The sequence below is a fragment of the Peromyscus californicus genome, unplaced genomic scaffold, assembly GCF_007827085.1.
Source record: "Peromyscus californicus insignis strain IS unplaced genomic scaffold, ASM782708v3 Scaffold_7__1_contigs__length_154581171, whole genome shotgun sequence".
Classification (NCBI taxonomy): domain Eukaryota; kingdom Metazoa; phylum Chordata; class Mammalia; order Rodentia; family Cricetidae; genus Peromyscus; species Peromyscus californicus.
The window spans coordinates 153,812,603-153,827,617 of NW_026294595.1; the positions used below are offsets into that span (position 1 = coordinate 153,812,603).

The window sequence follows — 15,015 nt, forward strand, 5'->3', positions numbered from 1 at the left end:
CAAGCTGACTTGGAGGGAGTGGTGGGGCCCAAAGTGCTAGAGGACAACTTCAGACTGGATAAGTGGTCATTGGGGTCACAGTCATCAGGACTTTGGACCTGCTTCAGCCTGGGGACTAAGAAGAGTCCGCTAAACCTACAGCAGCAGACTTAGCTCTCCAGTTTCAGCCCATCTCTGCTAAATTACCTACTAGCTTCCTATGACTGTGCAGTTTTCTCAGTCACAAGACAGGATACCACTCCCTTCTCTCCCCATTCTCCCAAGTTCTGTACTCATCTCCTAGGTTCTGTATTCAACTCCTCTGACCACTTCAATGGCTGCAAGATGAAGGCCAGTCCTGTTTACTCTTGTCCATACAACAAAACACCCATGAGAACTTTCAGAGCAAATTTTATAATAAAATTATCCAGTTATATAAAAGTATACAGTATATATATATATGAGAAAAGATTAAAAGATGGAATGTAGAAATTTAATTTGTAGAAGACACCAGACGTTATTCTCATAGGAGGTTCTGCAGCCAGGCCTTAGGAGCCTCACCTCTCCTGCTGTACAGCTCACTTGTAGCATCTCTGACCTCAGGAGAGGGAAGTCACACTGAGAGGGAGCTGGCTCCAGCTTGGAACTTCCAGGAGGTGGGAGTATAAGAGGGACACATGAAGGGAGAGATTTCACCTGTTCAGTTCTGCAGAAAAAGATTTAGATTTAGGTTGTCTTAAAGCCCTAGATATAGGCATGAAAGCTTGGTGAAGAAGCATAGTCCCAGTGGTACTGGGGTACCTCATTCTCAGCTGCCTAACCACAGGGCTGCTACTTCACATCCCAGGAGGCAGGGTTGTGATCATTTGGCTTGGCTCTGCCCTCTGCTCCTATCCTAGCAGTCAGCCCTTCAGGACATAAGGCAGTGAGTAGTAAGAGAAAAAGTTTCTTCCAGGAAGGCTTCCTTGCCCACTCTGAGTGGACCAGTAAGAAATGCTAGCTTTAGGTCATTAAGACTAGAAAATATGACAAATGAACACATGGTGCCCAGTGCAACCACAGATGGATTTCAGTGTCAAAGTACAGCCTCAGAGGAGTCTCATTCCTGTTTAGGCTCCCAGTAACAGCAAAGATATATCTTGGGATCCTTTGTGGCCACTAAGAGGTGTTCTAGTCACCAAATGCACCAGGAAAAGCAACACAGTCAGGAGCAAAGGGGCCCACCTCCAGCTCTTTCCCCTCTACTCAAGTCCAGGCACAAACAGGAAGGTCATCATTATTAAGCCTGCTTCCGGCTCAGGAAGAGGCCACCGCCCATAAGACTATCACTGCTACAAGACTACAGCCAATACCAGGGCTTTTCCCAAGAAGATAGCAGAGGTGGTTGACTAATGTTCAGCCGGGACTGTGAGCTACGGCAATCCACTGTATACCCGGGGCCTTGGCAGAGAACAATGAGGGACATACCCTCAGCTGCTGGCACATCCAAGGCTGGGCAGGTGAGAGCGCTTCAGGAAGATAAAGCAGACTTTCTCTGGACCCGCACCTTCTCAGCAGGCACAAGGCTGTGCTGGGCCTCACAGAAGTCTAGGAGACGGTGCCAGAGTGGGCAGCAGCGTAGCAGGACATGGTCCCCTGCAAGGAGAATCAAGGTGGCTCTTAGCTCTGCCCTAAGCATGCTTGACACTGCCTTGCCCTAGCCTTCCCCAGAAACGCAACCCCTCACCAATGAGGCACAGCCCCTCCTGGGCCCGGGTGATGGCCACGTTTACTTGGTGGGGATCCACAACAAAGCCCAGAAACTTCTTGAGCCAGCTCTTGGTTGGCCGCTGGTCCACATCACTCTTGGGGCATGTTCTGACTGTGCTCACTAGCACATAGCGCCACTCGCTCCCTGGGAGGCGGGGAGGGAATGGTAGATGAATTCACAGCTCTATGCCCACCGAACCCCCTTCTGACCCCCACACAAATATGGCCTCCTTAGAGCCAGGCTCACCCTGGCTCTTGGTTATAGAAGTCACAGTCACTCCAGTGACCCCTCTTTGCCTGAGGCCCTTGCTGATTGCCGCAGCCTGTGCATTGTAGGGTGTAAGGATGGCAATGTCCTTGGGATCCACCGTCCGGTCCAGGGTCAGCTGCTTGGTGATGCGGACCTAAATAGAGGAGAGGGCAGATGGGGCTGGAATCCAGGCCTTCCATCCTGAGCACAGGGGCCTCACTTGATCCCAGCCTTCCTGACCACTGAAGCTTTCCCTGACCCACCCAGGCACCCAGAAGAGTTGCTCTGACACTTACCACCTCTGTTACTTCCTCTGGATTGGCCCTGGAGTTCTCATTGCCATCCTCGGTGGACACCAGCAGCCTCTGCTCACTGCCCTGCACATAGCCAAAGATGACAGAGCAGCTCTCCTTGCCAGCATGGCCCAGGATGCTGGGTGGACGCTTCAGGTCAGACCAGGTCTTCAGCTTCCTCCCATAGAACTCCATGGAGGGAAAGGAGCAGATATCCTTATGCATACGGTACTGTGTGTCCAGCATGATGGCATCCCTGTGGTACCTCTCAAAGAGAGACCTGTCCATCCCCAGATTTCGCAGCTGTTCATTCTTGACCACAGGCTGCAACTGCTTGTGGTCTCCAAGCAGAACCACCTGGAAGCACAGCTAGATATGATCTTGAAATCCTTGTAGCCAGAGGCATCCCAGCTTCTTGGCCATCTTCAACCAATAGCAATGCTCACTATTCCACCCTTAGCACCCCAGCATAAGCTGCCCCCAGGAACCCAGGCAGCAGTTCTAGCTCCATTCCAACCTCACCTTCTCAATCTGTAAGAAGGACACCAAGGGAATAAGGGTTTCTGGCTCAGTGGCCATGCCTGCCTCGTCAATAAGGATCTGTCGAACCTTCAGAGTTTTCAGGCTTCCTGATGCCGCACAGGAGCATGTGCACAGAATGACTGAGTGCCGGTCAAGCTCATATTTGCGTGCTTTCCCCAAGACTCTCTTGTACCTGTGTGAGGTAACACCTGTCATCCAGTGAGCTTGCCAATCAGCAGCTCCACCTCTGAGCCCACCACTTACACCACAAGATCTTCCTTTGAGAGTATTTTTCCTTCCCGAAGTTGGGCATCAAATTTTCTGATCTCTGCTGCATGTGGATTGGGGGCCTGGCGGATCCGGTGGTGAAGGGTAATGCTCCTAGAAGGCAGAACCTTGGTGAAACCCTGCCCAGTGGAGGTCCCCTTGCCTCAATCCCAGCACTGACCGATGTGTTGTACCTGAGGCTCTGATTTGGCCTCCCTTCCTGAGAGGTATTGCTGCATAGACTCCTGCTACTCACTCCTGGAACTGGGAACTCAGTGGCCTCTGCCTGCTCCCCATACACACGCAGGGGTCTCAACTCTGTCTTCCTACTCAGGAGCAGTCCTAGGGCAAGGGCAGGTGTGAGAGACTGTACCTTAATGCCCAGAACCCTCTGACAGTCCCACACTTTATCTGTAACACACCTCCCAGGACATCCACGGACTTGTTGGAGGGGCCACAATATAAGACACATGGGCCCCTCTGCTGTTCCTCTCCATTAATGCTGCTGCCAGTTGGCACCTGCTCCTGGTTTGACCTATGAAACCAGTATACAATGTGGAGGCCCACAATGGTCTTCCCGGTGCCTGTGGACAGAGGACAGTGTGAGTCCCTATGGCCACACCTGCCTGCCCAGGGCAGCCCCTGGCTCCTGCAAATGAACCCCACCTGGTGGGCCCTGGATGACTGTGAATTGCTTCTCCAGAGCACTCCTGATGGCTCTGTTCTGGCTAGGGTTCAACTTATGACGTCCACCAGGGATGTTGTAGTTCTGCCGCTCCAAGAACCGGCTGGCGTGCTGCCGCTCCAAGAACCGGCTGGCGTGCTGCCGCTCCAAGAACCGCCTGGTAGGTGCTGGGGTGGGGGTGGAGCAGAAGGCAAGGATCATTTCAGCACCATGCATTGGGAAGAGGTGGAAAGCTAAAGAGCAGACCTACCCCTGCAGAAAGAGTGTTGGTGAGGCCGGTGACGGGGCTCGGGGATGGGCCGGCCCAAGGCAATGCTGATGACCAGTGGGGATGCCTTTTTCAGTCCACGCACAGCTTCTTCCTTGCGGCTGGGATGAGAAGGGATACCAGAAAGTGAACAGGATTCTCCTAGGGAGGGAGCCATGTCCTCCCAGGAGAGGGAAGCCCAAGGAGGTCCTGGCGCTGGACCTCAGCCCAGGGACCTTCTCCCTGGCCTCAGGTGATAGAAAACACTCACAGATCAGGAAGCTGCTTAGATATCACTTCCACAGTGAACCGAGCACTAGGTTTCAGCACCTCTTCTGGAACTTTCTCCATGGCCATGTGGTGGATGAAGAAATGTACCTGCCTGGGAACATCCTGCCGATCTTCCACACTCTCCTGGTCCCAGTCACCAGCCAGCCCATGGGCCACCCAGGTATATGTATCAGGGTCAATGCTCAGGAAGGGGCCAAGGCAGCTGGGCCTAGGGAGTGGGCTGGCTGGCGGGAGAGGGAGCCCCTCAAGCCGAATGCAGAGGTAGCAGCAGTCGAAGTGGATATTGATACATTTCTCCCGGAGAAAATCAGCGTCCAGCTGGAAGGTGCCCTGCAGCTGCCCCTCGGATGTCCTATCTGTATCCCAAGAAATGTGCACGTTCTGCAGCACAATGGAGTCATTTTCTGTAACCGCACTGGTAAGTGACTCCAGGGCACAGAGTGGCTCCCACACACCTGAGTACTCGCTTACTTTTTGGTAGTGGTCCTGCAGAGCCTGGTGCACATGGCCTGAAAAGCAGTCACCTGGCCGTTCCATGTGCTCCAGACAGAGGCTAAAGCCAGGTACCACAGTCCACAGCTGCAAGGTTGGTGCCAGAAAGCCCCGCTGCAGGCTGGCACCAAGCTGTACTTGCAGAGTATCTCCTCTGCTCAGCTCACAAGCCACCTCTACAAAGTGTCCACAGCGACTCTGTTTTATCTGTACCTGCTCCCTTCGATGAGGGAGCTTCTTATCTTGCTCCTTGATGAGGACAGCTGCCTCAGGCCAGCGCTGCTCCTTCACCAGCACCAGTAGCCGAGTCCACAGGGCTGCATCTATAGTCTGGGTGTGTGGATCAAAACATGTGCCCAGCAGTGGTAAACGTGGCTTGGACACCTGCACTGAGTAGATACGGCGCCGCCATACAAGCCGCAGGCCTGTCTGGCTCACTAGCTCCAGGGGGTGCTCAGCCAGCTGCAGGGAGTGGTAGTGGACAGGGTAGGGGTCAGGCAGGGTTTCTCGGTTGACAGGGAAAAGCAACTTGAAGCAGCGGGCACCCATCTCGACATCCACCACAAAGCCCAGCTTGTCTTGAGGCTGGGCCTTGAGCTGGATGGCCAGGTACAGGCTGTAAGCCCGCCGTTGGTAGCTCTGGGCACATGCATACTGGCGACTAAAGTCCTGGCAGAGCCCATCGATGTCCCTGGTAGAATATGTAAAGTCCCTGTGGCCCAGTGCCATCAGGATCAGCCGCTGCAGCACCACGTCTAGATACCTACGGATGGGTGAGGTGGCCCATGTGTACCAATCCACTTGCAGTGAGTAGTGGCCAGCAGGTCGCTGCTCACCCTGGCTGGAGCGGCCAAAAACAGAGCGGCCTAGAGCCTTTCGGAAGTCCAGGCATGCAGGAGCCAGTGAAGGGTGCATGTCATCTGCAGCAATAAGGTCCACCATCTGGCTGTAGTCCTGAGTACCAGCTGCGAGCTGCACCTGTTTCCAGAGGGAAGTCAGGACATACAGCTGCTTGCTGGGGGTGTAGTTGGTGTTCAAGTGGTGGCACAGGGGCAGCGACAGGGACACCAGTCCTCTGTGCTTCTTAAGGACGCTGTCAAGCTGGTGCCTGCTGGGTGTGGGCTGCCACCTCAGTGGTGTCAGTGTCTGCGTATGTTTATTGCCCACAAGAAACTCAGCCACATGGCTGTTAAACTGGATCATGTACTCTTGGACCATGATGTGGGCTGTGCGAAAGCCCAGCACACTGTCCTCATCTGGTGGCTCATAGTAGCAGGCAGCCGGCAGGCGCTGACGACGCAACATCCAGGAGAAGTAGCAGGCAGCCACGACACAGGCTTCCACAGAGTCCAGGTGGGCTGGCAGCTCCAGGCCAGCCCCAGGGTGCCCCTTGATCAGTTCTTCAGCTTCCTCATAGGACAGCTGGCGGTCAGAGCAGACTATGGAGGGTGCAAATCGCAGACTCTTGATCTGGCCACTGCCCTTCTCCATGGTGAGGAAGAGAGAGATGGTAAGGCGATCCTGGCCTGGCAGAAGGCTGAGCGCATCCTGGCACAAGCTGGCTGGCAGCATGAGTACTGGCTCTCTGCTTGGGGCATAGAACACAGAGCCCTGCTGGCGGGCTTCCGTGTCCAGTGCTCCATCCTTGGGCACCAAGCTGGCCACATCAGCAATGTGCACAGCCACCTCATACACTAGGCCTAGGTCCCGGACACTGAGAGCATCATCAAGATTGCAGGCACCCTGGGGGTCCACAGTGAAGGTCAAGAAGTGGCGGCAGTCCTCTCGGGGACCAGTGGCCATGTTTAGCTCTGAGTGGTATCTCTGCAAAGCCTTGGCAACAGAGGCTGGGTCTGGTGTGTGGGCCTTTAGGCCATGCTCTAGGGCAAGAATATGAAGGCCCTGCTCCCAGGTGATGGCCTTGGGCAGCACCTCCAGGACAATGCCTAGTGGGTAGTAGAAACGTTCCCGCCAAAGGACAATACGGACCCGGAAAAGCCGGGTGCTCCGGTCCTCAGGCATGAGACTCTCATGCCCTACACGCTGCACTTGGCCTTGAACAAGGCGGTGGATGGGAACTTGCTGTGGGTCCTTCATCTCTGCCACAAAAATCTTGGTCACAGAACCATTGATGGGGATCATGATTCGGGGGTCCCACTCATCCATTCGACATACAAAGGCCAGTTCGTGTCTCCTTCTCTTCAGCACACCCATCACACGACCCTGCAGGCTTCCTGAAACGCCCCTGTCATCAGCAGCTGGGTCCAGGACCTGTACTAGCACCTCATCCCCTGTGAAGGCCATCCCACAGTTCAGGCGACCCCTGACCTGGATAGGGCTAGAGGCCATGTCATCCAGCGGTGTGGCCAATGCTCTCTCAAAGGTCTCCTGTAGGAAGCTGCAGCGGCGGTACTGCTTGGGGTTGGAGCGCAGGAGCTTACGCAGCATAGCCGAGGGCAGGTTTGTATACTGTCGGGCTTGCTGTGGGGATGCAGGCCAAACCATGGTGTCCAGAAGCCCATCCTCCCGCACAGTCACAGTCACTTGCCGGCTTTCATCGAGGAGTTCCTTCAGGATGGCATCATCGGCGTTGAGCTCCCAGTCAGAGGGCCAGAAGTCAGACTCAGAATCCTCAGGTTCTTCAGACGTCCCAGCCTCCAGGGTGGACACTCCTGCTGCTGCATCTCTAGAGGCTGAGTCTCCCCTTGTGGTGTCCTCTGCTGCCACTGCCTTCGTCTGTGCTGTGACTGTGGTCCCTTCAGCTACGGGCCTTTGCAGGTCCTGTGCCAGAATGGTGTGGTTTTCATCTGGGCACCCAGCTCTGAGTGTCAAAGAAGTCCAGTGCTGCCTCTGGGCCACACCCTGCTCGATCTGCCCCAGTGACAGGTCCTCAGGGAAGATGCTGTGATGCTCGATGCACTCACGGATGAAGCTTTTCCAGAGCTTTCTGCAGGCTCCAGAGGAACAGAGAGCTACGGCATCTCCCACAGCCACCAGCTGAGACTGGGCACGGGTCATGACTGTGTTCAGCACACGAGGCTCAGTGAAGAATTCTGAGGTTGGTGCCCCAGGGCTGAGCAGACTATTGCGGTTGTGGACAGAACTCAATATCACCACCCGGAACTCACGCCCTGTAGGACACATGGATCAGATGGCCAGGTAAGACCAGCAGACTGGATAACCCAGTCCCACCCTACATATGCAAGTCTGAGGAATGGGCTGGAAGCTGCCTCCCTGTTAGGCCAGCCCCTGGCCTGAACTTCTGTCACCTACCTGGCAGAATCTCAAAGCTGCCCACAGACACCTCACCCAGGTTCCTCCTTCTTAGCTCCTGCCTCAACGCGCTGACCTGCAGATAAGTCCAGGATTCTGAGAGCCTGTCACCCAGTTAAGGAACAGGTCCTCTTGCCAATCCCTAAACACCCTTACCCCAGCATGGCCACATGGATCAGACTGGAAAAGGAACAAAGCAGCCCTTCACAGATAAAGAAAGTAAAGCTGTGGAAGCCAGAGGAGACAGCTCACCTGAGCACCATGGGAGACAGCACAGATGTGTCTCTGCTCCCGGGGTCCCCAGCAGTGAGGCCAGGTGTTGTAGATCTCTTGCACCTTCTCCACTACCTGGGTGACCTCAGCTGAGTTAAGCCAGGATGTCATGGACATGTCCTGCTCAGGGCTGCCTGCCACATGGCAGAACATGAGAGGGTAGTTTTGGGGGTGACATGGGACTTTGCCACTGGCCTGGATGGGGTTGCCCTTGGCTACATAGAAATGATGGGAGACGAAGTTGATGATGGCTGCAGTTGAACGGTAGTTCTCATGGAAGATAATGCGGCTCTGCTGAGCGATCTTGTGTACCTCCTGCTGGTAGTACAGGAAAAGGCGGTACAGCAGTGTGTGCCCAGCTGCCTTGGCTCTGGGCACACTGAAGAGCCTAGGTGTGACCTGCATGTGGTCCCCTGCCAGTACTACACGGGTTAATGACAAGGCATAGGCCAGTGGGATGAGAGCCTCACACTCCAGCATTTGGGCTGCCTCATCAATGAAAATGTGGGAGAAGAAGCCGGCTGGCACCTGGAGCTCCCGAGCCTGGGAAGTGGTGGTAACCACCAATCGGTGATGTACCAATTCTGCTCCTGTGGGTGGGCGAAAGGCCTGGCGGTCCTCAGTTAAGCAGCAGTACTGCAATGTGGTTGAGTCGGTCTGTCTTGGAGGGCGATCTGTATACATCACTCTGAGTGGAGCTGCCTCTGGATGGCCACTGTTGACATAGCCGTGGAAATACTCCCGGATATAGATATCTGCAGCACTGTAGGAGGAGTGAGGCACTGTGAGATGCTGCTTCAGGACTCAGGCTGCTGGCTGAAACATGTATCCAGCCTTGCCTGGATGCCAGAAACACTCATAAGGCAGACAAACAGGGCCTTACCTAGGGACTCAAATGCCCTCAAAGGGAACAAAAAGCAAAGACACGGGGAAGGTCAGAGCCTGTGTGGTCGGGGATAGCTTAGAGAAGGTGGTCTCTGAGTTGAGGCCAAGGGGAGAGCCAGCTGTGGCCTGAGACAGCTCAAGGTGGCTGGGGGCTGGCACTGATCCTGAACACAGCTCCTGGGTGCTGCAAGCTTTGGCAACAAGAACTGGTGCCCAGTCCTGAGGAGTAGAGCCTGAGAGTTGAGAGGCCAAGGAGGTGCTGCTTAGGATCTTCCTGGTAAACAACAGCCTTGCCTCTCAGATCTCCAGCTCAGCCAAGAATTGGCTCAGGCCACATGGCCATTGTTCTGGGCTCCTCCTTCTACCCCCTTCTCTGGGCTAAAAAAGGACTCTACGCCTGTAATAATATGTGGTAATAGGGAACTTAAAAAACCACATTAGTCAAAGAGGAACTTCTTGGTTGAATAGCCCGTTTCTATTAAATAAGTGAAAGGGGGGGGGGAGTGGGAGGAAGGATGAGAGGGGGATCTGTGGTTGGCATGTAAAATGAATAATAAGGAGCTGGAGAGATGGCTCAGAGGTTAAGCGCACTGACTGCTCTTCCAGAGGTCCTGAGTTCAATTCCCAGCAACCACATGGTGGCTCACAGCCATCTGTAATGAGAACTGGTGCCCTCTCCTGGCCTGCAGTCATACATGCTGTATACATAATAAATAAATAAATCTTTTTTAAAAAAAAGAATAATAAATAAATAAATAGCCTTGCCCAGGAAACATGGGGTAGGCTAAAACAACACCACTACAACTCCCTCCTTGGTCCAGGGTTGTGGAAAGGCACTCACATCTATCTCCTTACCCACACAGTATATCCATTGATTCAGGGCACCCCAGTTGGCTTTGAAAGATGCAACCAGCCACCAGCAGCATCTTCATAAGAATCAGAAAGCTAGACACTCTGGGAGTCAGGGCAGTGGTAAGCAACCTGAAAGCAGCTCTGGGCTCACCTGTTGGTATGTGTACAGATGAGCACCTTGGTGTGGGGCTGCTGGACAACCTCAAGGGCAGCCATGGCCAGTGTATAGGTCTTGCCAGTGCCAAAGGGGCCATAGATGAGTAGTGGTGGAATGGGCTTTGTGCCCTCAGGTCTTCTGCCTGCAATGAGCCCCACAGCCAGCTTCTGTTTGTGATTGCCACGAAATGAGAGTGGGATGGGCCAAGGGTGTGGCAGGGAGCAGGTGGGCAGGTCAGGAACCACCAGGCGCTCTTCAGGCAGTGCATCTACTGCCTGATGCCAGAACCGGAAGGTCAGAGGGTCAATCTGGAATTGCACCTCTAAGATGGGGCTGTCTTGTGGTTGCAGCCCCAAAGCCATACAGCACCGTGCTGGCAACAGCAGCCATAGTGCATGCTCTGAGCTGGCTCGTGTTTCCAGCCGTACTTGGTACACTGTTTTGTCAGGTGCAGGCACAGGAGCCACAAGGGCTGTGCTGACTGCTCGGCCCAGCAGGAAGCCTTGGTCAGTGTCCGGCAACAGAGAAGAGGGGAAGGGAACCTCGGCATAGAGGGCTCCTGGTGGTGCAAAGAGCATGCCAAGTGCTGGTGTCTGCAGTGCCGTCTTCAGGGATACCTGGCCCTTCATGGCCAGCCTGGTGGAAAGTTATAGGTCAGCTCTCTATGCCATAGTCAAAAACTCCAACTCCAGACCTGGGTCACTCCTGCCAGCCCACTGCCCCACTTACTTGGCTACCAGCTGCTGCTGAGCTGCTTCCTCCTCATAGAGAAACTTGTGCATCCTCTGCCGGTAGTTTGTACGAGAGATGGGGCCCCAGACCAGACCACTGTGACTGAACTCCAGGGCCAGGGAGGGTACCTTGTACTTGGCCATCAGGGCTTCCTGCTCAGGTGTCCAATCTACCTCAAGCACCACATGGCGGTTGCCTGTGTGCCAGCAGTCCAGCTCCTGGGGGTGTCTGGGTGCTGGCTTCCTACCAAGCTCCAGGCTGTGTGCTTGGCCCAGCTGCAACTTCAGCTTCTGGAGCAGCACTGGCCTGTGACCGAAGTCAAAGACCACCCATTGCTCAAAGCTGCCAAAGGAGGCAGCCTGTACATGCACCCCTACCTGGAATTGGGCTGGGGAGTTGGGCACACAGAAGTGCTTTCCCTGTGCATAGAGCTGGTCTGGTGGGAGACTGGGGGCCACCAGTGAGAAGGCTGCTCCAGGCTCTTGCTTGAGTAGAGCCACATGTAGCAAGGGGTCCTGGAGAAGGAGATAGGCCATGAAGTGTTGAATGAGCCCTCAGACTCTTTCAGGGCCCATGGTGACTCCTTCAACCCTGTCAACCCAACCCTCCTGAGAAAGGCAGCTTGCCCCTTTCTGAGTGTGGGACCCTCAGATTGTTCAGTCTGCCCTGGTTTCTGTCTCTGCTCATGGACCTTGACTAAGGCCCAGCAGACATTAAAAAAGAGATGAGCAGCTGGGATTTTCAGGGTCCTGTAATTACAAGTCACATTCAGTCTCCAGGTGCCAGACACTGGCACACTTGTTTCTTATATTAATTAATTTACTCCATTGAGTGACCCCATAGGGTGAGGATGCCATGATCAACTATCACTGTAGGAGGAAACTGAGGCAGAGAGGCTACAGGGTTTTTCCTAGGTCACATAGATACAGAAGTACAGCCACTGGCAGCATCAGCTCCAAATCACAGGCTTTCTATATCTGCCCACCTGTAGTCCTTAACACCTTGGGAATCCCATCACCCAAGGCAGGGTCTACCCATAAGATCTGAGCTGTTGAACCTTCACCTCAGAGTGGACGGTGAACATCCAATTGTGTTGGGTCTTCTTCTCCTGGGCCTGATGCACGAGTGGCTGGTGGCAAGTGACAGACACTCCATCGACAGTCTCAGCCATCTGCACAAAGAGGCCTGGCTTTCAGCAGGGCAGCCCTGGACCCACCCCTCATTTTCATAAGCCTCTACTTACCACCAACACCTCTTTGCTGCTGCACTGGTACTCAGCTAGCAGTCGTGCCTGGTAAGACACCAGCCCATCCTGCCAGGCAGCCTGTTCTCGCAGCTCCATGGCCTGTGCCCGCTGAACCCACTCCTCCAACTCCTGTTTTGAGTGTGCCTTGATGCAGACATCTCCATACTCACAGAGGTCAGGCCTGGAGAGATGAGGAGGTCAGCAGGACCTCATGGAGGTACAGCCTCAGGACCTAACCCTCTCAGCCCAACACTGGCCTGTATGGGGAGCAGGAATGAATTCTGGGGTGGGGGTGGCATATAGGGGTTTCATTTGCTCTATACCAGGGCAAGGGCTGGCACAAGGAACCATCTTCAGAGGCCACTGCAATACTAGCCTGACATGTAGAGGGCACAGCAGATGATAGGCAGGTCTCAGGCCTAGTGGGCCTCACAATCCCTGGTGCTAACCTGAGGTGGGGGTTCTTCTCCTACCCTAGGCTCCCACATAATTCCCCTTACCTAGGGCAGAGCTCAAATTTGGAGAGCCCCATTGGTGGAGCACGGTGCTTCCAGGGCACAGCCTGGTCAAAGGCTACCATCTGTGCATGCTCCAGGGAGGAACAGTGGTTCTCAAATGCCTCCTGAGAATTACAGGTGACCAAGCAGGCATGGCAGTACAGTTGGACCTCAGGGGGCTGACCACGGCTGGCCTTCCATTTGTCCTCTCCAAGGAGAGGACATGTGAGCAGATCTCCTCTCTGGAGCCCATCCAGCTGCTCAGCCTTCCACACAGCCATCTCCACAGCACTGTGTGCATACTCACAGCGTGAGGCCCCATGGCGGCATGGTGCTCCACGGCCCACAAACATGCAGTAGTTTAAAGGATGTTTTTTTTGTGGTTGTGGCCGCACCTCCACAAATTGCCGCTTTCGGCCCTCAGTTATAACGTGGATGAGGAGTGTGGGACAGGTTTGGTGCTTAGGGCAGTGGCCCCTGGGATCCACAGGGCGGAGGCATGAGGGACGGCACTTGAAGCAGAGGGCACAGAGCAGTTGGAAATGGCCACCAAACTCTGCTCGGATGGTGTCAGCTGGGGTTTGCGGCCTATCCGGGGCTCTGGTGCCCTGCACAGCGGCTTTCAGTTTCAGGCGGGGAAGGTTGTGCTTGCGCTCAAATGTCCAGACCAGTGCCTCCTCCGAGCTGCTGGCAAAGGTGCACCTGTTCTGGTGGCGCCTACAGCCCAATCCTGGGCTATAGTAGCGACAGACTTCATAACGCATAGGTCTTGGGAAGCTAGGCCGGCGGCCTACCTTACGCCAGACCTTGCCATTGGCACCTTGCTTGTATCGGACCAGCAAGATCTCCCGGGGACAGTCATGCTCCACTTCATGAAGGATGTAGGTGCTCTCGTTGAGGCACTGGGTGCAGTGGGAACAGCCCAGGTGAAGGTCTACCTGAGCATAGAGTCCTGCCAAGGATGGCCCTTTGGTGGCCAACGTGCTGGCAGACCACAGATTGCACCCCAAAGATGCCATCTCAGATGAAGGCCAGGTTCTTCAGGGTTGTGGATAAGGCTTCTGAGCAAAAGAGATGATAGGATAAGAGAAGCAAGTTAGCCCAAGGCCAAGAAGGACCCACATATCCTCTGCCAGGTGAAGGACAGAAACTTCTGTCCAACCTTGTTGGGGAGTTCCACCTGAACCCCAGCTCAACCTCTCCTCCTGAAAGGCCTCCAAGTCTTACCATAAGGAACTCAAGGGGCAGCTAGTAGAAGAACACAGCTGGGAGGCTAAAGAATCCTCCGTCTGGTACTTATGGGGCTCCTTCACCCCTCAAGTTTCATATCTCCTGGCTCTCTAAAAATAGTACCCCCTTTCTTGAGAGCTGTTAGTCAGTTCCTGGGACTACCATAGCCTACTAGACTTGGTAACGGGAGCTTCAGGAGGGAAGGGCACAGCCTTGTCCTGCTCTACCCAAGTTGGATAGTCCTCCTCAGAGTTCTCACAGAGATGCCAGGAGGAAAGGTAATGTCCAGAGCCCAGAGTCTGAGTTAGTGCCACCCCAGCAGTGATGGGAGAGGGAGCAGCTAGCTCCCAGCAAACACCTAGGTCAGGTCTAAGGGGAATTTTCCTTTTTTTCCTTTTTCAGTGTTGAGGATGAAATCCAGGCTTCTTACACATGCCAGGCAAATACTCTACTACTGACCTACACCCTAACACTCTAAAAAGAACTTTCTAGGGAAATGTTAAGGTAAAGAGTGTATTTTAAAAGGAAAGAATGAGTAAGAGGCAAAACCCGTGGTCCCCCTCTCTGTACTCCTGTGGAGGTTTCTAAATCGTCAGAGCTAGAACCCCATACCCGGCAGCTGAAGAAGTAAGAGGAGGGGGCCCTAGGGCTGTCCGCTACTGGAGTCTGTCTGGGGCAGCTGGTCCTGCCCATTTGCAGGCAAGGGGATGATCCTCACACCTTTCCGGGTAGCCCCTCCAGTCCCCAGCCACCACCCCATACTTACCCAGTGCACCAGCATCGACTTGGAGCAGCGATCAGTTTCGATTCTGCCCCTGGGGCGACTCAGACCTCTGACGACAGAGCACGGAAATTACCTCACTGCCCCCCCTGCCCCGCCCCCGCCCCGCCCTCAAGTGATAGCCTTCCTCCCAGACCTGGCGGAGCTCCCTGGACCTAGTAAGATTTCCCCCCACTCCCCACCCCCACAGTTTCCCTGGGGTCAATACTGCAGAATTTGACCTGGCCCTTTCCCTGTTCCTCCCCCTACTCACAGTTGGATGTCTGTAGCCTCTTGTGTAGGGGAGGGTGAGATGAGCCCCTGGGGAGACGGCT

General features: G+C 54.6%; 2 protein-coding genes across 3 annotated transcripts in view; both read right to left on the reverse strand.

The window, feature by feature from the left end:
* Srms (src-related kinase lacking C-terminal regulatory tyrosine and N-terminal myristylation sites) overlaps positions 1-646 on the reverse strand; it is a 16,220-nt gene extending 15,574 nt beyond the window's left edge. Inside the window, exon 1 of the mRNA XM_052723453.1 lies at positions 541-646. Within this exon, the coding sequence (XP_052579413.1) occupies positions 541-570 (30 nt within the window). The 5' untranslated portion in view covers positions 571-646. The remainder of the gene's footprint in view (positions 1-540) is intronic.
* The window catches only part of Helz2 (helicase with zinc finger 2), a 24,025-nt gene extending 9,248 nt beyond the window's left edge, over positions 1-14,777 (reverse strand). Inside the window, exons 1-20 of one of the 2 annotated variants that reach the window (XM_052723451.1) lie at positions 14,687-14,777; positions 12,694-13,751; positions 12,191-12,374; positions 12,011-12,118; positions 10,945-11,462; positions 10,210-10,851; positions 8,301-9,084; positions 8,049-8,124; positions 4,264-7,906; positions 3,996-4,114; positions 3,727-3,912; positions 3,483-3,644; positions 3,255-3,402; positions 3,058-3,174; positions 2,794-2,986; positions 2,275-2,628; positions 1,976-2,132; positions 1,706-1,873; positions 1,447-1,614; positions 374-685 (exon numbers count right to left, since the gene is read on the reverse strand). In XM_052723451.1, the coding sequence (XP_052579411.1) occupies positions 1,490-1,614; positions 1,706-1,873; positions 1,976-2,132; positions 2,275-2,628; positions 2,794-2,986; positions 3,058-3,174; positions 3,255-3,402; positions 3,483-3,644; positions 3,727-3,912; positions 3,996-4,114; positions 4,264-7,906; positions 8,049-8,124; positions 8,301-9,084; positions 10,210-10,851; positions 10,945-11,462; positions 12,011-12,118; positions 12,191-12,374; positions 12,694-13,709 (8,700 nt within the window). In that variant the 5' untranslated portion in view covers positions 13,710-13,751; positions 14,687-14,777 and the 3' untranslated portion in view covers positions 374-685; positions 1,447-1,489. Of the gene's footprint in view, positions 1-373; positions 686-1,446; positions 1,615-1,705; positions 1,874-1,975; positions 2,133-2,274; positions 2,629-2,793; positions 2,987-3,057; positions 3,175-3,254; positions 3,403-3,482; positions 3,645-3,726; positions 3,913-3,995; positions 4,115-4,263; positions 7,907-8,048; positions 8,125-8,300; positions 9,085-10,209; positions 10,852-10,944; positions 11,463-12,010; positions 12,119-12,190; positions 12,375-12,693; positions 13,752-14,686 lie in introns of those variants that run through there. The other variant, XM_052723452.1, reaches the window with a different exon arrangement.
* Positions 14,778-15,015: the final 238 nt, after the last annotated feature.